Source organism: Pipistrellus kuhlii, unplaced genomic scaffold (genome assembly GCF_014108245.1).
Source record: "Pipistrellus kuhlii isolate mPipKuh1 unplaced genomic scaffold, mPipKuh1.p scaffold_m20_p_14, whole genome shotgun sequence".
NCBI classification, from domain to species: Eukaryota; Metazoa; Chordata; class Mammalia; order Chiroptera; family Vespertilionidae; genus Pipistrellus; species Pipistrellus kuhlii.
The window spans coordinates 47,063,364-47,088,635 of record NW_023425449.1 but is presented as its reverse complement, the minus strand read 5'-3'; the positions used below and the strand labels follow the sequence as shown (position 1 = coordinate 47,088,635).

At 47.0% G+C, this 25,272-nt stretch overlaps 1 protein-coding gene across 1 annotated transcript in view; it reads left to right on the top strand.

Moving 5' to 3' along the window:
* Nucleotides 1-25,272, top strand: part of CNBD1 (cyclic nucleotide binding domain containing 1) — a 195,244-nt gene that overhangs the window by 12,327 nt on the left and 157,645 nt on the right. Inside the window, exons 3-4 of the mRNA XM_036437339.1 lie at nucleotides 16,216-16,329; nucleotides 22,791-22,949. Of these exons, the coding sequence (XP_036293232.1) occupies nucleotides 16,216-16,329; nucleotides 22,791-22,949 (273 nt within the window). The remainder of the gene's footprint in view (nucleotides 1-16,215; nucleotides 16,330-22,790; nucleotides 22,950-25,272) is intronic.

The following is a 25,272-nucleotide window of genomic DNA, read 5'->3' as shown; positions in this document are numbered from 1 at the left end:
CAGATGCATTTGGGGAATAGCCTACAGCTGTTCAGGTGTTCCGCCACCAGGAGGCAATAAAATGCCTGAGCTGTCTGGCAGCAGTCAATCCTGTTCAGGTTTGGGGAAGTGCCCTTTAGCAGTCCAAACAGGTAAGCTACATGTGGCTCCCCCTTGATGAGCCACCCAAGCTTCACCAACCTTTTGGTGAAACACTTACAATTATTACATGCTGGAATTGGTTCCCAGCAGAGCTTGCCTCATCTGTGGGCCTGAGGAGAAATGCCACCAGCTTCTGTACATCATCCCCTTCTGTAAAACACCCCTTTCACCCTGTCCCTGTGTCACACGCCTTTACTACTTTCCTGTGTCACACCCCTTCAATCCTTTACCTATTTCCTGTGTCACACCCCATTCAACCAATCCAAGTGTCACTCCCTTCACCTCCTCCCTGTGTCACACCCCTTCACCCCATCCCTGTGTCACACCCCTTAACCCGATCCCAGTGTCACAACCATTCACCCCATCCTTGTGTCACAACCCTTCACCCTTTCCCTGTGTCACAGCCCCAATTACCACTTCCCTGTGTCACACCCCTTCTCCCCATCCCTGAGTCACACCCCTTCACCCCATCCATGTGTCACAAACCCTTCACCCCTTCTCTGTGTAACACCCCTTCATCCTATCACTGTGTCACAAGTCTTCACCAACTTACTGTGTCACCTCCTTGAAACAAACCCTGTGTCACACCTCTTCACCACCTTGCTGTGTCACACCCCTTAACCCCATCACTGTGTCACAACCCTTAACCCAATACCTGTGTCACACCCCTTAATTCCATTCCTGTGTCACACCCCTTTACCCCATCCCTGTGTCACACCCCTTAACCCATTCCTGTGTCACACCCCTTCACCCCATTCCTATCTCAAACCCCTTTACACCATCCCTGTGTCACAGCACTTCATCCCATCCCGGTATCACACCCCATTCACCACCTCCTGTGTCACCCCATTAACCCCATCCCTGTGTCATACCACTTCAACCCATCCCTATGTCACACCCCTTCACCCCATCCCTGTGTCACACCCCTTCTCCCAATCCCTGTGTCACACCCCTTCACCACATCCCTGTGTCACACCCCTTCACCCCATCCCTGTGTCACACCCCTTCACCACCTTCCTGTGTCACAACCCTTCACCCCATCCCTGTGTCACACCCATTCACCCCCTCCCTGTGTCACACCCCTTCACCACCTTCCTGTGTCACACCCTTCATCCCATGTCTGTGTCACATCCCTTCACTCAATCCTGTGTCACACCCCTTCACCACCTTCTTGTGTCACACCCATTCACCCCATCCTTGTGTCACACCCATTCACCCCCTCCCTGTGTCACACCCCTTCACTCCAACCCTGTGTGATACCCCTTCACCATCTTCCTGTGTCACCCCTTTCGCCCCATCCCTGTGTCAAACCCCTTAACCCATTCCTGTGTCACACCCCTTCACCCCATTCCTATCTCAAACCCCTTTACACTATCCCTGTGTCACCCCCTTCACCCCATCCCTGTGTCACAACGGTTCATCCCAAACCTCTGTCACACCACTTCACCCCATCCCTGTGTCACACCCCTTCACCCCATCCCTGTGTCACATCCCTTCACCCCATCCCTGTGTCACACCCCTTCACCACCTTCCTATGTCACACCCCTTCACTCCATGTCTGTGTCACACCCCTTCACTCATACCCTGTGTCACAACCCTTAACCACCTTACTGTGCCACACCCATTCACCCCATCCTTGTGTCACACCCATTCACCCCATTCCTGTGTCACACCCTTTCACCCGATCGCTGTGTCACACACGTTCACCAACTTCCTGTGTCACCCCCTTCGCCCCATCCCTGTGTCACATCCCTTAACCCCATTCCTGTGTCACACCCCTTCACCACCTTCCTATGTCACACCCCTTCACTCCATGTCTGTGTCACACCCCTTCACTCCAACCCTGTGTCACAACCCTTAACCACCTTCCTGTGTCACACCCATTCACCCCATCCTTGTGTCACACCCATTCACCCCATTCCTGTGTCACACCCCTTCACTCCAACACTGTCACACCCCTTCACCCGATCCCTGTGTCACACACCTTCACCAACTTCCTGTGTCACACCCCATCTCCCAATCCCTGTGTCATACCCCTTCACCCCATCCCTGTGTCGCACCCATTCACCCCCTCCCTGTGTCACACCTCTTAACCACATCCCTGTGTCATACCCCTTCACCCCTCCCTGTATCACACACATTCACTCCAACCCTGTGTAACACCCCTTTACCACCTTCCTGTGTCACACCCCTTAACCACCTCCCTGTGTCACACCCCTTCATCCCATTCTTCTGTCACACCCCTTCACCCCATCCCTGTGTCACACCCCATCTCCCAATCCCTGTGACACACCCATTCACTAAAACCCTGTGTAATACCCCTTCACCCCATTCCTGTTTCACACCCCTTCCCCTATTCCTGTGTCACATCCCTTCACTCCATCCCTGTGTCACACCCCCTCACCCCATCGCTGTGTCACACCCCTTTACCACCTTCCTTTGTCACCATCTTCACCAAATCCCTGTGTCATACCCTTTCACCCCAAACCTGTATCACACCCCTTCACCACATCCCTGTGTCATACCCCTTCACCACCTTCCTGTGTCACACCCCTTCACCCCATCCCTGTGTTGCACCCATTCACCCCCTCCCTGTGTCAAACCCATTAACCACATCCCTGTGTCACACCCATTCACCCCATCCCTGTGTTGCACCCATTCACCGCCTCCCTGTGTCCAACCCCTTAACCACATCCCTGTGTCACACCCCTTCACCCCCTCCCTGTGTCACACCCTGTCACCCCATCCCTGTGACACACCCCTTCACCACCTTCCTGTGTCACACCCCTTCACCGCATGTCTGTGTCACACCCCTTCTCTCCAACCCTGTGTCACAACCCTTAACCACCTTCCTGTGTCACACCCATTCACCCCCTCCCTGTGTCACACCCCTTCACTCCAACCCTGTTACACCCCTTAACCCCCTCCCTGTGTCACACCCTTTCACTCCAACCCTGTGTCATACCCCTTCACCATCTTCCTGTGTCACACCACTACACCCCCGCACTGTGTCACACCCCTTCAAGCCATCCCTGTGTCACAACCCTTCACCACCTCCTGTGTCACACCCCTTAACCCATTCCTGTGTCACACCCCTTCACCCCATTCCTATCTCAAACCCCTTTACACCATCCTTTTGTCACCCCCTTCACCCCATCCCTGTGTCGCACCCCTTCACCCCATCCCTGTGGCACACCCCTTCACCAAATCCCTGTGTCACTCCCCTTCACCACCTTCCTGTGTCACCCCCTTCGCCCCATCCCTGTGTCACATCCCTTCACCCCATCCCTGTGTCACACCCCATCTCCCAATCCCTGTGTCACACCCATTCACTCCAACCCGGTGTAACACCCCTTCACCATCTTCCTGTGTCACACCCCTTAACCCCCTCCCTGTGTCACACCCCTTCACCCCATCCCTGTGTAGCACCCATTCATCCCCTCCGTGTGTCACACCCCTTTAACCATTCCTGTGTCACACCCCTTCACCCCATCCCTATATCACAGCCCCATTATCCCTATCCCTGTGTCAAACCCCTTAACCCCATCCCTGTGTCACACCCATTCACCACCTTCCTGTGTCACACCCTATACACCCCATCCCTGTGTCACAGCCTCCACCACCTCTCTGTGTCACATCCCTTTACAACATCCCTGTGTCACAACCCTTCACCCCTTTCCTATCTCAAACCCCTTTACACCATCCCTGTGTAACAGCCCTTCATCCCATCCCTGTATCACACCCCTTTACCCCATCCCTTTGTCACACCCCTTCACCCCATCCCAGAGTCACACCCAATTCAACACCTCCTGTGTCACCTCCTTCACCCCATCCCTGTGTCAAACCCATCAACCCTTCTCTGTGTCAAACACCTTCACCCCATGCCTGTGTCACACCCCTTCACCCCATCCCTATGTCACTGCCCGATTATCCCCTTCCATGTGTCACACCCCTTCGCCCCATCCCTGTGTCACAGCCATTCACCCCCTCCCTGTGTCACACCCCTTCACTCCAACCCTGTGTCACACCCCTTAACCACATCCCTGTATCACACCCCTTCACCACCTTCCTGTGTCACACACCTTCACCCCATCCCTGTGGCACACCCCTTCACTCACTCCCTGTGTCACATCCCTTCACCCCCTCCCTGTGTCACACACATTCACTCCAACCTTGTGTAACACCCCTTCACCAGTTTCCTGTGTCACACCCCTTAACCCACTCCCTGTGTCACACCCCTTCACCCCATTCCTGTGTAACACCCCTTCACACCATGTCTGTGTCACACCCTTCACCTTATCCCTGTTTCACACCCCTTCCCCTACTCCTGTGTCACACTGCTTCACCCCATCCCTGTGTCACACCCCTTCACCACCTTCCTGTGTCAGACCCCTTCACCCCATGTCTGTGTCACACCCCTTCACTCCAACCCTGTGTCACAACCCTTAAACACCTTCCTGTGTCACACCCATTCACCCCATCCTTGTGTCACACCCATTCACCCCCTCCATGTGTCACACCCCTTCACTCCAACACTGTCACAGCCCTTCACAACCTTCCTGTGTCACAACCCTTCACCCCATCCCTGTGTCACACCCATTCACCCCATCCCTGTGTCACACCCCCTTCACCACCTCCTTTGTCAACCCATTCACCCCAACCCTGTGTCACACCCCTTCACCCCTTCCAGGTGTCACAGCCCCATTCACCCAATCCTGTGTCACATCCCTTCACCCCATCCCTGTTTCACACCCCTTCACCACCTTCTTGTGTCACACCCTTTCACCTCATTCCTGTGTCATACCCTTCATCCCATCCCTGTGGCACACCCCTTCACCCCATCCTGTGTCAGACCCCTTCACCCATTCCTGTGTCACACCCCTTCACCCCATTCCGGTGTCACATCCCTTCACCCCATCCCTGTGTCATATCCCTTCACCCCATCCCTGTGTCACAGCCATTCACCCCCTCCCTGTGTCACACACCTTAACCACATCCCTGTGTCACACCCCTTCACTCCAACCCTGTGTCACACCCCTTCACCACCTTTCTGTGTCACACCCATTCACCCCATCCTTGTGTCACACACATTCACCCCCTACCTGTGTCACACCCCATCAACCCTTCTCTGTGTCAAACACCTTCACCCCATCCATGTGTCACACCCCTTCACCTCATCCCTGTGTCACTCCCTTTCACCCCATCCCTGTGTCATACCCCTTCACCCCATTCCTGTGTCACACCCCCTTCACCACCTTCTGTGTCACCCCCTTCACCCCATTCTTGTTTCACACCCCCTTCACCACCTCCTGTGTCACCCCCTTCACCCCATTCCTGTGTCACACCCCTTCATCCTATCCGTGTGTCACACCCCTTTGCCCCATTTCTGTGTCACACCCCTTCATCCCATCCCAGTATCACAACCCTTCACAACCTCCCTGTGTCACACCCCTTCACCACCTCCCTGTGTCACAACCCCATTATCCCCATCCCTGTGTCACACCCCTTTACACCATCCCTTTGTCCCACCCCTTCACTCCAACTCTGTGTCACACCCCTTCACCCCATTCCTGTGTCACACCCTGTCACCCCATCCCTGTGTCACACCCCTTCACCACCTCCTTGTGTCACACCCCTTCATCCTATCCCTGTATCACACCCCTTCACCACCTCCCTGTGTCACACCCCTGCATCCCATCCCTATGTCACACCCCTTCACCCCTTCCCTCTGTCACAGCCCCATTATCCCCATACCTATGTCACACCCCTTTACACCATCCCTGTGTCCCACCCCTTCACTCCAACTCTGTGTCACACCCCTTCACCCCATTCCTGTGTCACACCCCATCACCCCATTCTTGTGTCACACCCCTTCACCATCTTCCTGCGTCACAACCCTTCACCCCATCCCTGTGTCACACCCCTTTACACCATTCCTGTGTCACACCCCTTCACTCCTTCTCTGTGTCACACCCCTTCAACCCATTCCTGTGTCACACCACTTCACCCCATCCTTGTGTCACACTCCTTCACCAACTTCCTGTGTCACACCCCTTCACTCCAACCCTGTGTCACATCCCTTTACCACCTTCCTGTGTCACAATGCTTCACCCCATCCCTGTGTCACACCCCTTCACCCCATCCCTGTGTCACACCCCTTTATCTATTTCCTGTGTCACAGCCCCATTCAACCAATACTTGTGTCAATTCCTTCACCACCTCCACCTGTCACACCCCTTCACCCCTTCTCTGTGTCACTCCTTTACCTCATCCCTATGTCACACTCTATCACTCCTTCTCTCTGTCACTCCTTTACCTCATCCCTGTATCACACCCCTTCACCCCTTCTCTGTGTCACTCCTTTACCCTTTCCCTGTGTCACACCCCTTCACCACCCTCCTGTGTCACCCCTTTTACCCCATCTCTGTTTGACACTCCCTTCACCCCATCCCTGTGTCACACCCCTTCACCCCATCCCTGTGTCACACCCCTTCACCCCATCCCTCTGTCACCCCCTTCACCACTTTCCTGTGTCACACCCTTCACCCCCTCCCTGTGTCACCTTTTTCACCCCATCTCTGTTTGACACCCCTTTCACCCCCTTCCTGTGTCACACCCTCTTCACCCTCTCAACCCCTTTGAATATTTCTATATTTTCATCCATCTTGCTGTTACTTCTCCCTGAGAGAAATGAGGAAGGTATGCTTGTTTGATTCTCTGAGGGTTTCTCCCCAGAAGGACTTTTTTTTTTTTTCCTTAAAAATTTTTTTTTTTATTAATTAATTAAAATTTTTTTTACATATTTTAATGATTTTTTTTGCCCCCCTCCCTCCCCCATATCCCCTCCCTCCCCATAGTTTTATGTCCATTGGTTGTACTTATATGCATGTATACAAGTCCCTTGGTTGATCTATTATCTCCCCCAGATCCTCCTTCCCTCCCCGCTGTAATTTGACAATCTGCTTGTTGCTTTACTGTCTCTATATCTATCTTTTGGTTCATCAGTTTATAATGCTCTTTATTATCCACAAATGAGTGAGGTCATGTGGTGTTTCTCTTTCATTGATTGGCTTATTTCACTCAGCATGATGTTCTCCAATTCCATCCAGGTTGCTGCAAATGATGAGAATTCCTTCTTCTTTATGGCAGCATAGTATTCCATTGTGTAGATGTACCATAGTTTTTGGATCCAATCATCTGCTGACGGGCACCTAGGCTGTTTCCAAATTCTGGCTATTGTAGATTGTGCTGCTATGAACATAGGGGTGCATATATCCTTTCTGATTGGTGTTTCTAGTTTCTTGGGATATATTCCTAGGAGTGGGATTACTGGGTCAAATGGAAGTTCCATTTTCAGTTTTTTGAGGAAACTCCACACTGTTCTCCACAGTGGTTGCACCAGTCTGCATTCCCACCAGCAGTGCACGAGGATTCCTTTTTCTCCGCAACCTCGCCAACACTTGTCGTTTGTCGATTTGTTGATGTTGGCCATTCTGACAGGTGTGAGATGGTACCGCATTGTTGTTTTGATTTGCATCTCTCGTATAATTAGTGACTTTGAGCATGTTTTCATGTGCCTTTTGGCCTTCCTTCTGTCTTCTTTTGAAAATATTCTATTTAGGTCCCTTGCCCATTTCTTAATTGGATCATTCATCTTCCTTTTATTTAGTATCAGCTGTCTGTAGATGTTAGAGATTAAACCTTTATCAGTGGTGTTATTTGCAAATATGTTCTCCCACACCGTGGGCTTTCTTGTTGTTTTGTTGATGGTTTCTTTTGCTGTAAAAAAGCTTTTTATTTTGATGTAGTCCCATTTGTTTATTTTCTCTTTAGCTTCCATTGCCCTAGGGGCAGTATCAGTGAAGAAGTTCTTTTGGCATACGTCTGAGATTTTGCTGCCTGAGGATGCTTCTAGTATTTTTATGGTTTCCCGTCTGATGTTTAAGTCCTGTATCCATTTAGAGTTTATTTTTGTGTATGGTGTAAGTTGGTGATCTAGTTTCATTCTTTTGCATGTGTCTACCCAATTTTCCCAACACCATTTATTGAAGAAACTGTCTTGACTCCATTGTATATTCGTGCCTCCTTTGTCAAATATTAATTGAGCATATTGATTTGGGTTGATATCTGAGTTCTCGATTCTATTCCATTGATCTATATGTCTGTTCTTGTGCCAGTACCAGGCTGTTTTGAGAACAGTGGCTTTGTAATACAGTTTGAAGTCCGGTATTGAGTTCCCTCCTACTTTACCCTTCTTTCTCAGGATTGCTGTGGCTATTCGGGGTCTTTTATTGTTCCAAATGAACTGTTGGAGAGTTCTTTCTAGGTCAGTGAAATATGCCCTTGGTATTTTAATGGGGAGTGCATTGAACCTATAGATTGCTTTAGGAAGTATGGACATTTTGATGATGTTGATTCTACCAATCCATGAACATGGTATGTTCTTCCATCTCCTTACATCATCCTCTATCTCTTTTTTCAATGTCGTGTAATTTTCTGCATATAGATCCTTTACTTCCTTAGTTAAATTTATTCCTAGGTATCTTAATTTTTTTGGTGCGATGGTAAATGGAATTGCTTTTTTAGTCTCTGTTTCTGTAGTTTCACTGTTGGTGTATAGAAATGCCATGGATTTCTTGGCGTTAATTTTGTATCCTGCTACATTGCCAAATTCATTTATTAAGTCAATTAGTTTCTTAATGGAGTCTTTTGGGTTCTTTATGTACAATATCATGTCATCTGCAAATAAGGATAACTTTACTTCTTCTTTTCCAATTTGGATGCCTTTTATTTCGTCCTCTTGTCTAATTGCAATGGCTAGTACTTCCAGTACTATGTCAAACAGGAGTGGCGAAAGTGGGCATCCCTGTCTTGTTCCTGTTCTTAGAGGGAATGGTTTTAGTTTTTGCCCATTGAGTATAATGTTGGCTGTGGGTTTATCATATATAGCTTTTATTATGTTGAGGTATGATCCTTGTACTCCCACCTTGTTAAGAGTTTTTATCAGGAAAGGGTGTTGGATTTGATCGAATGCTTTTTCTGCATCAATTGATATGACTATATGATTTTTATCTTTCAATTTGTTTATGTGATGTATCACATTTATTGATTTGCGGATATTGTACCATCCTTGCATTCCTGGAATAAATCCTACTTGGTCATGGTGTATGATCTTTGTGATGCTCTGCTGGAGCCGATTTGCTAGGATTTTGTTGAGGATTTTGGCATCTATGTTCATGAGGGATATTGGCCTGTAATTCTCTTTCATTGAGTTGTCTTTATCTGGTTTTGGTATTAGGGTGATGCTGGCTTCATAGAAGGAGTTTGGAAGTGTTCCTTCCTCTTGAATTTTTTGGAAAAGTCTGAGGAGGATAGGTTTTAGTTCTTCCTTGAATGTTTGGTAAAACTCTCCTGTGAAGCCATCTGGCCCTGGGCTTTTGTTTGCTGGAAGCTTTTTGATGACTGTTTCAATTTCTTCCCAAGTCACTGGTCTATTGAGATTTTTAGATTCTTCCTGATTGAGTTTGGAAGTTTGTATTTTTCTAGGAATATGTCCATTTCCTCCAGGTTGTTCAGTTTGTTGGAATAGAGTTGTTCGTAGTATTTTGTAACAATCCGTTGTATTTCGTTGGGGTCTGTTGTTATTTCACCTCTTTCATTTCTGATTTTGTTTATTTGGGTCCTCTCTCTTTGTTTCTTAGTTAGCCTGGCTAGAGGTTCATCTATCTTGTTTATTCTTTCAAAGAACCAGCTCTTGGTTTTGTTGATCTTATGTATTGTTTTTTTGGTCTCTATGTCGTTTATCTGTGCTCTGATTTTTGTTATTTCCTTCCTTCTGCTTACACTGGGCTTTTCTTGTTGCTCCTTTTCTAACTCTTTGAGTTGTAGAGTTAGATCATCTGTTACCCTTTTTTCTAGTTTTTTGCAATAGGCTTGTAAGGATATGAGCTTCCCTCTCAAGACTGCTTTTGCTGTGTCCCATAGATTTTGGATTGTTGTGTTTTCATTGTCATTTGTTTCCAGGATGTTTTTAATTTCTTCCTTGATTTCTCTGGTAACCCAGTCCTTGTTTAATAGCGTGCTGTTTAGTCTCCATGTATTTGATTTCTTTGGATTATTTTTATTGTAGTTAATTTCCAGTTTTATGCCATTATGGTCTGAGAAGATACTTGATATGATTTCTATCTTCTTGAATTTGAAGAGACTTTGCCTATGACCCAAAATGTGGTCTGTCTTTGAGAATGTCCCATGTGCACTTGAGAAGAATGTATATTCTGTGGCTTTGGGGTGGAGTGTTCTGAAGATGTCAATTAATTCCATCTGGTCTAGTGAGTCACTTAGGATTGATATTTCTTTGCTGTTTTTTTGTTTAGATGATTTGTCGAAGGGTGACAGTGGGGTATTAAAATCTCCTACTATGATTGTATTGCTATTAATCTCTCTCTTAATGTCCTCCAGCAGTTTTTTTATGTATTTGGTTGCTCCTGTATTGGGTGCATATATATTTACCAGGGTTATTTCTTCTTGTTGGATTGTTCCCTTTAGTATTATGAAGTGGCCTTCATTATCTCTTATTATGTCCTTTACTCTGAGATCTAATTTATCAGATATAAGTATTGCTACCCCAGCTTTTTTTTCATTTCCATTTGCCTGGAAAACTTTTTTCCATCCCTTCACCCTCAGTCTGTGTGCATCTTTTTTTCTGAGGTGGGTTTCTTGTAGACAACAGATGTATGGGTCTTGTTTTCTTATCCAATCTGTTACCCTATGTCTTTTGATTGGAGCATTTAATCCATTTACATTTAAGGTTATTAATGATAGGTACACATTTGACGCCATTTTTATTCTATACCTGTGTTCCTTCTTCACTTCCTATTTCTTTATTTTTACAGTAGACCCTTTAGCATTTCTTGCATTGCTGGTTTGGTGGAGATAAATTCCTTCAGTCTTTTTTTGTCTGTGAAGCTCCTGATTTCCCCTTCAATTTTGATTGATAGCCTTGCTGGGTACAGTATTCTTGGATTCAGACCCTTCCTTTGCATGACTTTGTATATTTCATCCCATTCCCTTCTGGCCTGGTAAGTTTCTGTTGAGAAATCAGTTGCTAGTCTGATGGGGGTTCCTTTGTATGTAACTTTCTGTCTCTCTCTGGCTGCTTTTAAGATTCTTACTTTGTCGTTGTTGTTTGCCAATTTGATTATAATGTGCCTTGGAGTCTGTCTTCTGGGATTCATTTTGCTTGGGACTCTGCGAGCATCTTGGATTTGTGTGGGTTTTTTCTTCTCTATTTCAGGAAAGTTTTCTGTCATTATTTCTTGAAATACTTTTTCCATGTCTACCTCAGTTTCCTTTCCTTCTGGAACCCCTATTATTCGAATATTATTTTGTTTTTTATTGTCCCAAAGCTCCCATAGGCTCTCCTCCTGCTTTTTAATCTTTTTTTCTAGAAGTTGCTCTACTTGGGTATTTTTTTCCATCTTATCTTCTAGCTCACTGATGCGGTCCTCTGCTTCCTCTAGTCTACTCTTGATGCTTTCTATTGAGTTCTTCATGGTAGCGATGTCATTTTTCATTTCTTCTTGGTTCTTCTTCAATTCCTCATGGTTCTTCTTCAATTCCTCATGGTTCTTCCTCATTTCTTCTTGGTTATTGTCAAATTTCTCTTCCATTCTTTTTAGCCAGCCTATGATCATTATTCTGAATTCTTGCTCTGGTAGGCTGCTTACCTCGGGCTCGTTTACTTCCTTTTCTGGTGATGCCTGCTTTTCTTTCATGTGCGGACTATGTTTTTGTCTCCCCATGGCCTCTCTTCTCAGGATGTCTGGTTATGTGGTGTTCCTTCTCCTGCGTTGATTTAAAATTTCAAAATACAAACACTATCTGGTACAACACAAGAGGTACTTAACAGGAATGTACTTACAATATTAATAACCTTTAGTAAAGGTGACCACTAGAGAAAGGCAACTTAGGGGATAGGAGAGAAGGAAGAAAGGTAAAAATAAAATAAAGACAAATTTAAAAAAGTAAAAATTAAAATTAAAAAAAAATTAAGTAAATAAAATAAAAAAAGAGGGATAAAGAGATAGAAAAAGAGGAAAAAAAGTAATGACAAAATAAAGTTGGAAAACAGGGAAAAAAAGAAAGGAGAGAGAGAGAGAAAGAGAGAGAAGAAGCAAACTAAAAGAGAAATGGGAAACAAAGTATATATATATATGGAGATAACTGCCATAGAACAACCACTGAACCCAGCCAATGCCAGTAACAATACTTGGAGATTAATACAAACTACAATATCCCCTATTATTAAGTAAGGCTATGATATACAGAAATAAAAGATACAAACAAAAACAGAGTATTTTTTTTAAAAAAATACAAAGCAACACTAACAACACAGTAATAAGCATAACAATTTCACTAACAAGCCTAAAAATTCACAATAATCGACCTTCACACAAACAATGCGAAAAGGATAGAGGGGAGAACAGTTTTTCTTTCTTCTTCTTTTTTTTTTTTTTTAACTAGTTAATATAGTGCAGAGATTGGTATTTATACACTTGGATCAGGGGTTGGAACATAGGTCTATAAGTATAGTGAGAGTTTTAGCAGGGGGTAAACAGAAAGAATAGAGGAAAAACTAAAGCCGGAAAGGGATAGGATAAACCGTAGACTAAAAGGGTAAAGTTTAGCAAGAGAGTGATGGTGTAAAGGTCGAGTTGAGATAGGGTTGAATGATGCTATAGTAGAGATTAAAATAGAATGAAGGTTACTCCCAAGGTAAAATAAAGAAAAAAATAAAATGGTACTAAAGAGGGAAAAAAAAAATTTTGCAAAATAGCAGTAGTAATAGTGATGATAGAGATTGAAAAATGTAATAATTAAAAAGGTAAAATCAAGTAAGGAAAAAAAATCGTTTCTTAAGTAAAAGATATAAAAAATGAAGATTAAATAAAAGAGGTAAAAAATGAAAATAAAATAATAGTAAAATTAGCATAAAAATGTCCAGTAGTGGTCATTCACTTCCTCTGTTAATGTATTTGGCACTCCTGATTCTCGGCCCAGAAAGTCTTGTAGTTTCCAGCATTCCACTGCACCTCAGATTTGTAAGGTAATCTTTAATTTTAAGTAGACTATATCTTAGTTATTTGTGTCCATTTATTTTTGATTAATTAAAAGATAAAAGAAAAGAAAAGGAAAAAAAAAGAGAAGGAAAAAAAAAAAAAAGGGGCAGTTTGTAATTCAGCTCTTAGGTGTCAGTGTTACTGGTTTGACCTCCCAGTCTTTTTGGTTGCTCTGGCCTTCTTTCTCTATGGCTCTAGCTGGCAGGGTGCCAGCTGGCTCCCAGACTATCTCTTCTGGTTCAGATCCCTTGTTTCCAGGAAGGCAATTTCCCCCTGCAATTTCCCCGGATATGCCCAACTGGGCAGTCCTTCCCTAGTTTTCAGAAGCAAGGGGGTGAAGGGGATCAGGCACCAAGGTGTCCAGATGTTCCGCCCTTGGCGAAACAGCCGAGATTCTTAACGCTCTGTCCAGTGACCTGTGGCGTTTTAAAAAAGTCCCGCTTCTGGGGAGGATAACGTCAAACCCAGCACTACGTGTCGCTGCAGCCTTCTTTGGGTGCCGCTCCGCGGGCAGTACTGCGCGCTCCCCCTACAGTGGGGGAGGAGTTGGAGCTCTCCGGCTACCGTAGCTGCCTGCGCCGCGGGACCCCGGTCCCCCAGGCTGTCCCCGCAAACTCTGACCTTTCCGTGGGTGACCGAAGAACTCCCCGGATTCCACGCGCCCGTGCCGATTCGGGCTTCTCAGCTCCTTGATGGACCTCCCCGCTGTGTGTTTTTCCAGGCCTCAGGGATGCTCCTCCTTTCCTGGTAAGATGGCGCTGCCTTCTCTCCGCGAGAGCTCGCTGGGAGAGCCGCCGCAGCTGCGGCAGTGCTGGCCTCTTGGTTAGGAAATCCTGTCCAGCGGACCTTTCCTTACCTTCCTAGAGAATTCCGAAGCCCCTTAGCTGCCAATCAACATTCCCTGAGCGACTCAGACGCTGTTTCTATCTGTTCTGGGACCAGAGTCAGAAGTCCGACTGTTCGGTCGCCATCTTCAAGCTCCCTCTCCCCAGAAGGACTTTTCCTCTCACACCCTGCCTCCTCCTCACCCCCGTGCTCTGGGCCTTGGGTGAAGAGCTCTGTACTTGCTCTCTGCAGCCCGGTGCCTGTTCCCAGCCGCATGACCTTGGACCACACTGTGGCCTCAGTCTTTGTCTATGCAGCGGGGAAGACAGGAGGTCTGCTCATTGCTGTGTGGGGACTGAAGGACCTGACACATGGAAGCGGTCTGGAACAGTGAGGGCACACAGTGAGAACGCACACATTTTATCGTTTGGGAGAGATATATACTCCAAAAGGGTAAGAAAATGGTGTTTGAAATCAATTAATTTTTCATTTGTACTGTGTCCTCTGGTTCCCAGTTCAATTACTTAGGCATTCAGGTTCAGTCTCTATGGGTGACATGGCAGTAAAGTGTGTCGCCTGTCAGTCACATAGATTTATGTGAGACACAGGCACTGTGAAGAACTCAGTGCAGAGCTGGCACATAGCAAGTGCCCAGGATATGGGAGGTGGATGTGTAACAGCATGGCTGCATAATGCCAGCTCCAAATGGAAGGAAGGAAGGAAGGAAGGAAGGAAGGAAGGAAGGAAGGAAGGAAGAAGGAAGGAACGAAGGAACGAAGGAAGGAATAAAGAAAGAAAGAATGAATCTTGGAAAAGCTTCCAGTGATATCAGTGGTCAGATTTAAAGAGTAGATTCTTGGTCAGTGTCTCTATAAGATAACTAGGAGGCAAAATGTCTAATGTCAAATAACGTTCACACAGCGTTATCGGAATCAATGAAGTCAAATCAAATTAAACAGTACTCTTAAAATATATACTATTTGCAAAGAATTAATAAGGTGTTTTAGGAACTTTGGCTGAGAGAGAAAAAAAGCTGTTAAATATTTCACTCTGTGTTATTAGTCACATTGACAATGAAATAAATGTTTTCTCTTAAGGATTTTTGCATTCATTGCTATGAGGCACATATTGACTGTGATGTTTGTTAAATTTTAAGTGTGATCATTTTGGATAATTATTGAAATAAGCTGGCAAGATGAATTGGTTGGCATTTAAAAAATTGACCAACGTTTTGTAGTGGTTGTCATTGGGAGACTGAATGAGGCAGGCATTCCAAAAGCAAATGTCTTGCCTGGCCTGAGTGAAGTGGCCTTGCTGTTGACACGCTGAGTATTTGCAATGGGTGGGACTCTGGCTGCTACAGGCACCGCCTGGAGAGGGTTTAAGGCCCACAGCCCTGCCCCTGGAGCCTGCAGATCTCTTTGCAGGAAAAGGGCCAGAGTCTGCACTCACAGAATGCTCCTGAAGACGCTCCGGATGCGCGGGATTTGGGAAATGTTGATCTTTTGTCTGAAACATCTTTATCCCAATTCTAAAAAAAATAGGCAGAACATTGTCATAAATCATCGCAAATGTTCAGATAAATATACTTTCCAGGAATGTATATGTAAAATATATGTCGATCATTTTAGAGAAATTTTAATTGTCTGCTATGTTTTATTTTTAAAAAAAATGTTTTTATTGGTTCAGAGAAAGGGAGGGAGGCGAGAAAAAGAGAAACATCGATTGCTGCCTCCTGTGGGGGTGAAGCCCCTGCGGGCAGCGGAGCCAGCGGCCTCCTGGAACCTGGGCTGTGCTCACCCTCTGAGCGCCACCAGCTGGGCAGCTGCTGTGCTCATATTAATGACAGAAATGGACATTTTCAGGCGGACCAACTCAAAATAACCATTTTTACAAAGACTTCCATAAATGTGACATTCTTAAACTACTTCTCACTGAAAAAACACTATAGACAATTTCTATAGTCATAGTATTAAAGCATAAGATGTGTGTTTCATATAATTGTTATTTGCTTCTTAGACTAAATAGTATAGGATTAAGATGTATGTATTGAATCAAAAATCTTGCCCTTGACACCTATTATCCAATGATACTTAAAGCTTCATTTCTTTGTCTCGCTCTTTTTCTGAAGCCGGAGTTCTCAGAGTGTCCTATCAGCTCACCAGGATGTGATCAAGAATTACCCAAGAATATTCCTGCAGAGAAAATTCAGGCTGCCTAGACTTTCCCAACAGGGGGAGAGAAAGTACGGACACCTTCTGTGAGTGCAGAGGGATAAATGGGCTCTGACCTGAGAGATAGTGATGGGGGAGCCAGAAGGGGAGAGTGGGGATGGGGGAGCCGGGAGGGGATATGGTGATAGGGGCAGCTGGGAGGGGAGAGTGGGGATGGGGGAGCCGAGAGATGAGATAGTGATGGGGGAGCCAGGAGGGGAGGTGGTGATGGGGGCAGCTGGGAGGGGAGAGTGGGGATGGGGGAGCCGGGAGGGGAGATGGTGATAGGGGCAGCTGGGAGGGGAGAGTGGGGATGGGGGAACCGAGAGATGAGATAGTGATGGGGGAGCCAGGAGGGGAGAGTAGGGATGGGGGAGCCGGGAGGGGAGATGGTGATAGGGGCAGCTAGGAGGGGAGAGTGGGGATGGGGGAGCCGAGAGATGAGATAGTGATGGGGGAGCCAGGAGGGGAGGTGGTGATGGGGGAGCCGGGAGGGGAGAGTGGGGATGGGGGCAGCTGGGAGGGGAGATGGTGATGGGGGAGCTAGGAGGGGAGATGGGGATGGGGGCAGCTGGGAGGGGAGATGGTGATGGGGGAGCTGGGAGGGGAGATGGGGATGGGGGAGCCGGGAGGGGAGTTGGTGATGGGGGAGCCGGGAGGGGAGAGTGGGGATGGGGGCAGCTGGGAGGGGAGATGGTGATGGGGGAGCTAGGAGGGGAGATGGGGATGGGGGCAGCTGGGAGGGGAGATGGTGATGGGGGCAGCTGGGAGGGGAGAGTGAGGATGGGGCAGCTGGGAGGGGAGATGAGGATGGGGGAGCTGGGAGGGGAGATGGGGATGGGGGAGTGGGGAGGGGAGATGGGGATGGGGGAGCAGGGAGGGGAGAGTGAGGATGGGGGAGCTGGGAGGGGAGATGGGGATGGGGGAGCTGGGAGGGGAGATGGGGATGGGGGCAGCGGGGAGGGGAGATGGGGATGGGGGAGAGGGAGGGGAGAGTGGGGATGGGGGAGAGGGAGGGGAGAGTGGGGATGGGGGAGAGGGAGGGGAGAGTGGGGATGGGGGAGAGGGAGGGGAGATGGGGATGGGGGAGCCGGGAGGGGAGATGGGGATGGGGGAGCGGGGAGGGGAGATGGGGATGGGGGAGCGGGGAGGGGAGATGGGGATGGGGGAGCCGGGAGGGGAGAGTGGGGATGGGGGAGCCGGGAGGGGAGATGGAGATTGGGGAGCCGGGAGGGTAGGCAGACCCATCAGGCTATTTCATAAAGAGTTTAAGTGACGCTGTGATGATTGGGACTGATAAGTGTGTTGCTTGTTCACTGTTATAATTAACATGAATAAAGGACTAGTCTTGTCTGTTAAACATAAGCAGAAATACTGTTAGGAATGAGGAAGATAATACACATGATACAGGGAAATGAAGGGAATTGTAAATTATGATACAATACTTTATGTAACGAAGTGAGTTTGAAAATCTTGATGCTATTGGCTAGTTTTCTAAAAACTACGTACTAAATTTATTTAAGAAGATAAAATTTAAAAAAGATGGTACAAATAGTTGTGAAAATGCTGGTATAAGTAGTTGTGAAAAGTACTTTTCAAAAGTATTGTTTGAAGCAAAAAAACCACAAAAGTAAAAATTAACAACCTAACCCCAACAAAAACAAGCCCACATGATATCACTAGAACTTCCTTTTAAGAAAAAGTAATTCTTAATTTTCCTGCAGTATATACCATGAAAATTAGCTTGTAAATTTGCCATGCACAGGATTTCACAAGAATGACATAGATAAGACATAACCATTTTAATTATGACAATATAGGCAAACATACAAAATAAAATATTAGCAAGTGAGATAACGCCGCAGAGTTAGCAGATTGGCTCAGCACAGTCAGGCTGCCGCCATCTTCTGACTGTAAAGAAAGCTCAGCACCAAAGCAGCCGTTAGTAAATGTACAATATTAGTTGCCCACAGCCAACCGACACGATGCTGTCCGGAGATGATGAAAAGGCATTGATCTGCCTCAGGAAAAGTAAAAGTAAATTTACGCTTCCACCTCTTGTGTGTGCAGTTAGTGACTGTTAAGCAATACAAAAACTGCGTATGCCCAGCCAGAAAGAACTATACCTGAAATAGCAATAAAAATACCTTAAACTGGCTTAAATGAATTCCTCAAAATATATTTAAAAATTATGAGTCTTCTCCAGCTCCGCTCATCCTGGTGCCTCGTGCGATGGGCCGCACCCACACCGCTCAGGAGGGGAGCAGGCCACTCGGAGAGCTGTGGCAGCAGGGAGTGGACGAGGAAAACAAGCCGGGTGGACACTAAGTGCTGCACCAGCAGAACTCTCACCAGCAGCCTCTCCATCATCGTGGTCACAGTCAACACTCAGTTCACTAGCCCCGTGTGTGACAGGTGCAGTAGGAGGGGGCACGCTGGGGAACGGCCCTGTGTCTGTGCAGCTGGGAGAATGCCCATGGCAGCGCCATGGCTGAGGTGGAGGGAGAACCATGTGCAGGAGAGTGCCTGTGCCCCCGGACACCAGCTGAGCAGAGGGGGCTGGCTGCGAGGAGGGAACACTCTGAGAGCAGAGCGTGGGGACTGGACAGGAGTGACCTCAGGGCTGCTTGAGCTGGGACTGTGGTCTAGAATGTTTGACTCATGAACTGCGCAGCACACGTGGTCTCGTCACAGCCGTAGTGAATCGAATGCCCGGACACATTGTCTTAGAACGAACACTGAGTTTGGGCTTGGACTTGAGTTTGTGTGTTGCCCGAAGCAGCAGCCTGGCTTTGGCACGGCCCTGACCACTGGCCCCATCAACCTGTACTCTGAAGAGGATGCATTAATATCGCAGCTCACAGGGGGCACGGGAAGAGACTCTCGCTGTCCCAGCTCTTACCATCAGCATGCGTTTTCGATGACAGCGACTTACTGAGATTTATACCACCTGACACAAAATTCTACCTTTTATTCAACCAAGTTAAACAACAACGACAAAGAAATACATATAATCTTCAAAACAATTTTAAAAATCACTGCGTTGTTTGCTTCAATAAAATTAAAAAAATGTTTTATTGATTTTTTACAAAGAGGAAGAGAGAGGGACAGAGAGTTAGAAACATCGAGGAGAGAGAATCATTGATCAGCTGCCTCTTGCACACCCCCTACTGGGGATGTGCCCGCAACCAAGGTAGATGTCCTTGACCAGAATCGAACCTGGGACCTTTCAGTCCACAGGCCGAAGCTCTATCCACTGAGCCAAACTGGTTTCGGCTGCTTCAATAAATTTAATATCATCCTTTATAAATAACAAGAAAAGGCATAGGCTTTGAATCAATGCACCTTTTATTTCCAGAGGAAAACAGACATTTAAGAAAATAATAGTCATTGAGGAAAAGATAATAAGCATTCAGAGAACAGTGGAAACCCACGTTAGATATTTCTTCAAAATGTCCATGGCCTCTTGATACTTCTTGCTTGCTTTGCCTGCTTGCAAAGTAGTTCATTAACCTCTTATACCATGATTTTGAATTTTGTCTGACTGAAATTTTTAGACTATGCATATTACAGTGTTGCTAGTTTTGTTATATAAATAGTAGAGGCTTGGTGCATGAAATTCATGCATGGGGTGTGTCCCTCAGCCCAGCCTGCACCCTCTCCATTCCAGGACTCTTCAGGGGAAGTCCTACTGCTGGACATCTCTCTCATAATCTGGGACCCCTGGCTCCTAACAACTCACCTATCTGTCTGCCTGTTTGCCCCTTGTGTGTGCAGTGATTGTTAAGCACAACAGTAGGAAAAAAACTGTTCAATGTGTCTCCCCTGCCAGCCTGTCTCGTCTAACTGCCCTCGCTGGCTGGCCTGGTTGCCCCTAAGCACCTCTGCCTCGTCCCCTACCACCATGGCCTTTTCTGGAAGGATACCCAGAAGATGTCCAGTCTAATCAGCACATTACCCTTTTATTAGTATAGATAAGTATTTGTCATATTATTCTCTACTTTTTATATGTATTTAAAATACTCCAGAATATTTTAAGCAAATAAAAAATGGTTGCAGAAAATAAAAGTTTTGAAATACAACCTGGTAGGCTTGAAAGCAACATTTGCATAAAAGGGCATAAGTTGCAGTTGCCAACAAAAGTTGTTGTTAGGGCCCTGACCTGCTTGGCTCAGTGGATAGAGTGTCGGCCTGTGGACTGAAGGGTCCCAGTTCGATTCCAGTCAAGGGCATGGACCTTGGTTTCAGGCACATCCCCAGTAGGGAGTGTGCAAGAGGCAGCTGATGAATGTTTCTCTCCCATCGATGTTTCTAGCTCTCTATCCCTCTCCCTTCCTCTCTGTGAAAATTCAATAAAATATGTTTTTTAAAAAGTTGCTAGCATTGCTTGGGTCACATTCTTTTGTTGGAAAGGCATGATTGGGGCAAAGGAGAAAAGGAAACCAGCCTGCTAAAAGGGAATGTCTGAGCGGGCCGTTGCCACAGCAGAGGGCTGGCCACAGGCAGGGATGTCTGTGTGTTTGGGACCCCGAAGGACCTGCCACGCCTGAAGCACAGCATACATGCACATACACAAACATGCCTCTTCTGAGCTTCCCCTGCCTCCACGCACTGCTTGGCCACGGCCTTCTTTCCTGTCAGTGAGCTGGATGGACAGACAGACGGGCTGCAGTGTCATCCTGACTGTCTGACATACTGTGGTTTACTTCCCTGCCCTTTATTGTGGGCAGGCTGCTTCAGGCTTCCCGGCATCACAGCTAACGGCTATGGACTGTTTCCTTCGGACACATTCACAGAGGAACTCCTGGCCCACAGCTCATTCACGCGAATGTGCTTCTGTGTGTTTAGTCCATTGGTTTTAAGTCAGATCACATTCCCACAAACAGGTAAGAGAAAACTGTTCAATGTGCCTCGGGCACATCGCAAACTCTGGCTGAACGTGAGTGACCCCTTCCTGGCACAGCTGTCTGCGCTTCTCAGGGCACTTTTGATGGAAGGAAAGGGATCCAGTGCCCTAAGGCTCTCCCACGGGGGCAGAGCTGGAAAGGCAAAATTTCCTGAGGAGGAGGAAGCACAGAGGAGACCCTCCCACTGGGGAGGGGGGCACGCCCGGATGCCCCTGTGCTTTGGGCTGGGGTGGGGCACACTGGTGCGGCCAGCCCTGGGCGGGCTGTGGGGCGGGGCGGGCAGCTCAGCTGTGTCCCCTCTGGCTGTGTCCCTGCCGCCCTGAGCAGTGAGAGCCCTGGCACCCTTCCCTGACCCCTTCCCGGGTGGGCGGGACAGGGGGAGGTAGGGAGACCGAGCATGATCCCAGTCCTGACTCCCACTCCTGCACGCTGGGTTACTAAGAAACCTGAGGCAGGGACCGAGAAGATGGGGCTGGAGGGTGAAGTCCAGGAGGCCGGGCGGTGCAGCTGAGGGCCCTGTGTGGGTGCGGGTGTGTGAGTGTGTGCCGCTCAGGTCCTGCTCACGCCACACCCCCACGCCCGCACTCCTGCCCAGCGGGCTGGAGCATCTTCCCAGACACCAGAAAGGTTTCGGCTGATCCCGGCCAGGGCACACAGGCTTCGGGTTGGATCCCTGGTCAGGATGTCTGGGAAGCAAACATCATTGATGTTTCTATTGTACATCATTGTTTCTCTCTCTCTTTTCCTTTTTCTCTAAAATAATATATATATCCATCTTCAGGTGAAGATTTAAAAATATAGTTAATAAAAAATAAAAATATGAAGGCATTGGAAAGAAATATATCAATGCAGACTGGTGTAGCCATTAGGGAAAACAGTATGGAATTTCCTAAAAAAAAAAAAAAAAAAAAAAAAAAAAAAAAAAAATGGAACTGCCATTTGATTCAGTGATTCCACTTCTAGGAATCTATCCTAAGAACACCAATCAGAGAGAATTTATGCACCCCTCTGTTCATAGCAGCACAATTCACCATAGCTAAGATCTGGAAACAGCCTAAGTGCCCATCAGGAGATGAGTGGATTAAAAAACTGTATCTACACAATGGAATACTACACAGCTATACAAAAGAAAGAATTCTTATCATTTACAACAGCATGGAGGGACCTGGAGAACATTATGCTGGGTGAAATAAGTCAGTCAGAGAGAGACAAGTATCTCATGATCTCACTCATATGAGGAATCTAATGAACAAAATAAACTGGAGAACAAAATAGATCCAGGGACCTAGAAGCATGGAACAGACTGAAGAATTTCAGAGCAAAAGCAGGGGAGGGTGAGTGGGAAGAGATCAACCAGTGAACTTGTAAGCATGTATGCATAACCCCTGGACACAGATAATAGGGTGGTGAAGGCCTGGGATGGGGAATGGGGGTGGGCTAGAAGGGATAATGAAGAAAACAATAAAGATAAAATAAATAAAATGTCAAATTATGTCAGAAGAGTCCATTTCTACTCTTGACAATGAAGCAAAAGTTCATGTCAGCATTTTGTGTGCAGAACTGTAAAAATGTGTCTACTTACCTAGAAATCTGGCTGAGGACACAGAAAAGAGTCAGCGCCCAAAGCCTGAGAGCGACACCCACAACATCTCCATCTACCTCAATCAGGTGCGCGGCAGCCACCCGTGTGAATCCAAAAACTTTGAAGAGAAGGTGGAAGAGTTCCTGGCCATCCTAAAGAAATTGTAAGTGTTTTAAGTTATTTTTAAACTTATTTTTAGAGAGAGAGAAATGTCAATAATAGAGCAAAACATTGATCTGCTGCGTCCTGCATACACCCCACTTGGGACTGAGCCCACAACCCGGGCATGTGCTCTGACCGGGACTCAAACTGGCAACCTTTTGGTGCACAGGATGACACCCAACCAACTGAACTGCACCAGCCAGGACTCCCAGTATTTTTAATATATTACTTCGTATTGTTAAACTAGAGGCCTGGTTCACAGGATTCGTGCACTGGTGGGGGCGTGGCCTGCAGGGATCGGCTGTGGACCCGCCCTCTGAGTGACTGCTCCCACTCAGGGAGCGCACTGACCATCAGGGGGCCGCTCCTGTATTGAGCGTCTGAGGTCAGTGTGCATCATAGCGACTGGTCGACTAGTCACCCTGGTGGTTCTGGTGGTTCTGCCATTCGGTTGCTGGGCTTTTATATAGGATATATAATGATTTTTTAAAAATCTTTTTAAAGCTAGCTGTTAGGGTCAGTGTACTGTAACTGCAGCCCAGCCACTGAATGACAACAGGGAGCACCAGACAAGGGAACTCACTTTATGGGGTGTTTAATGTTCACACAAAGCCATAGTTTCTCTCTATGGCATTTCTGGTTTAAGCCTCCCATCACTGCTTTGAGGCGGATACGACAAAAACGCTGGTGAGTAAAAGAGCAATGTATAGGTTAAGTCTACAATTCCTGTCTGTTCTTCTACAGAATGTGCTTTTTATCTTGTCACCTTCGTACGCTAGTTACTCATTGTCTGTCGCTATGTAATGAAGTATCATCAACTCGGTGGCATTAAACAAACTCTGGGCAAGGTTGGCCGGGTCCTCTGCTCACGTCCCAGACTTCAATCAAAGAGCTTGCCAGGTGGTGTTCCTTTCCGGAACACGAGGTTGCCTTCCAGCTCACCTGTGTTGTTGGCAGAATTCAGTGTCATGTGGTTGATGGACTGAGATCTCTGCTGTCTCCCTGGCTCTCAGCAGAGGGCTGCTGGAGGTCCCAGACCCTGCTGTGCGGTCCTCGCTCACAGCTTCCACAGCAGGAAGCTTCCACCTTCAGAGCCAGCCAGGAAGAGTCTCTCGTTCTGCTAAACTGAAGTCTTATGTAACCGAGTCAGGGGCCTGTAGGGACCTGACCTCGCCCAGATTTTATTGGTTAGAAACAAATCATTGCTTTTCTCCTGCCCCAAAACTGAGGCAGAGGAGATCTGGAGTCTCAGCGTGTGCGGGCCATGTTTGGTAACATTAGACATCTCTCTGTGACCCTGCTGACCCGCCTAGTGGCCGAGGCCTTTGTGAACGCACGTCGATCAGCTGAGACCTGGGCATTGCTGGAAAGTTCTCAGGTCTGTAGCCCTGTGCTTGCCTGGGACTTGCTGAACCACGACTGGCTTGGTGGGCAACTTCATGACCTGACAACACTTAGTAAAAGCAACTAAAAATCTCCACTTTGCCATTCTGCCTGTGATTTTAACAAAAAGAAATCAATTTTGGGTAACAGTAGTTTCTTTTTGAAGACATGTAAATCTTCCTGACAAGATGAAGAAATTATTGCTCATTGATTACTCAGTGTGATTTGCCTTCGTTATTTTTATTAATTCTTACCTTCTCCCTTGTTAAGAAGCTCTAAGTCAACAGTGCTGGCGGGGAAGAAGGGTAACTGAGTGTGGAGCATTAAAGTCATGGGAAAGGGCATCCGGGAGGTGTCACCCGAGGGGGAGGGCTGCAGGGGCCAACGGGCAAAGCATAACGGGGTCGTGTGTGCAGAGCAGACAGTGTGTGTGTGTGTGTGTGTGTGTGTGTGTGTGTGTGTGTGAGAGAGAGAGAGAGAGAGAGAGAGAGAGAGAGAGAGAGAGAGAGAGAGAGAGTGAGTTAGTTGGGAGACTCCTATAAAGTCATGTATTTGAAGGCATATGAAATTGGATGTTAGCTTATCAGATATTTAGTTAGGATTTTAGACTGTGAGCAATGGAAAGGACTCTGAATAATGTGAATGGTAGGAAGTGCCTTGGCCAGTGTGGCTCAGTGGCTGGAGCATAAGATTCCTGTGCACCGAAGGGTGAGAGTTTGCTTCCTGGCCAGGGCACATGGTGGGTTTCAGTCCTCGGTTGGGGCAGGTGTGGAAGACACCAGGTCAGTGTTTTTCTCTCTCACATAGATGTTTCTCTCTGTGTGTCTCTCTCTAAAATCAATTAAAAAACAAAAACAAAACCACAAACAAACATCCTTGGATGAGGAGGGGAACCGATGGAAGAGTGTGGGAAGCCCCAGATGGAAGAATTATGGATCTGG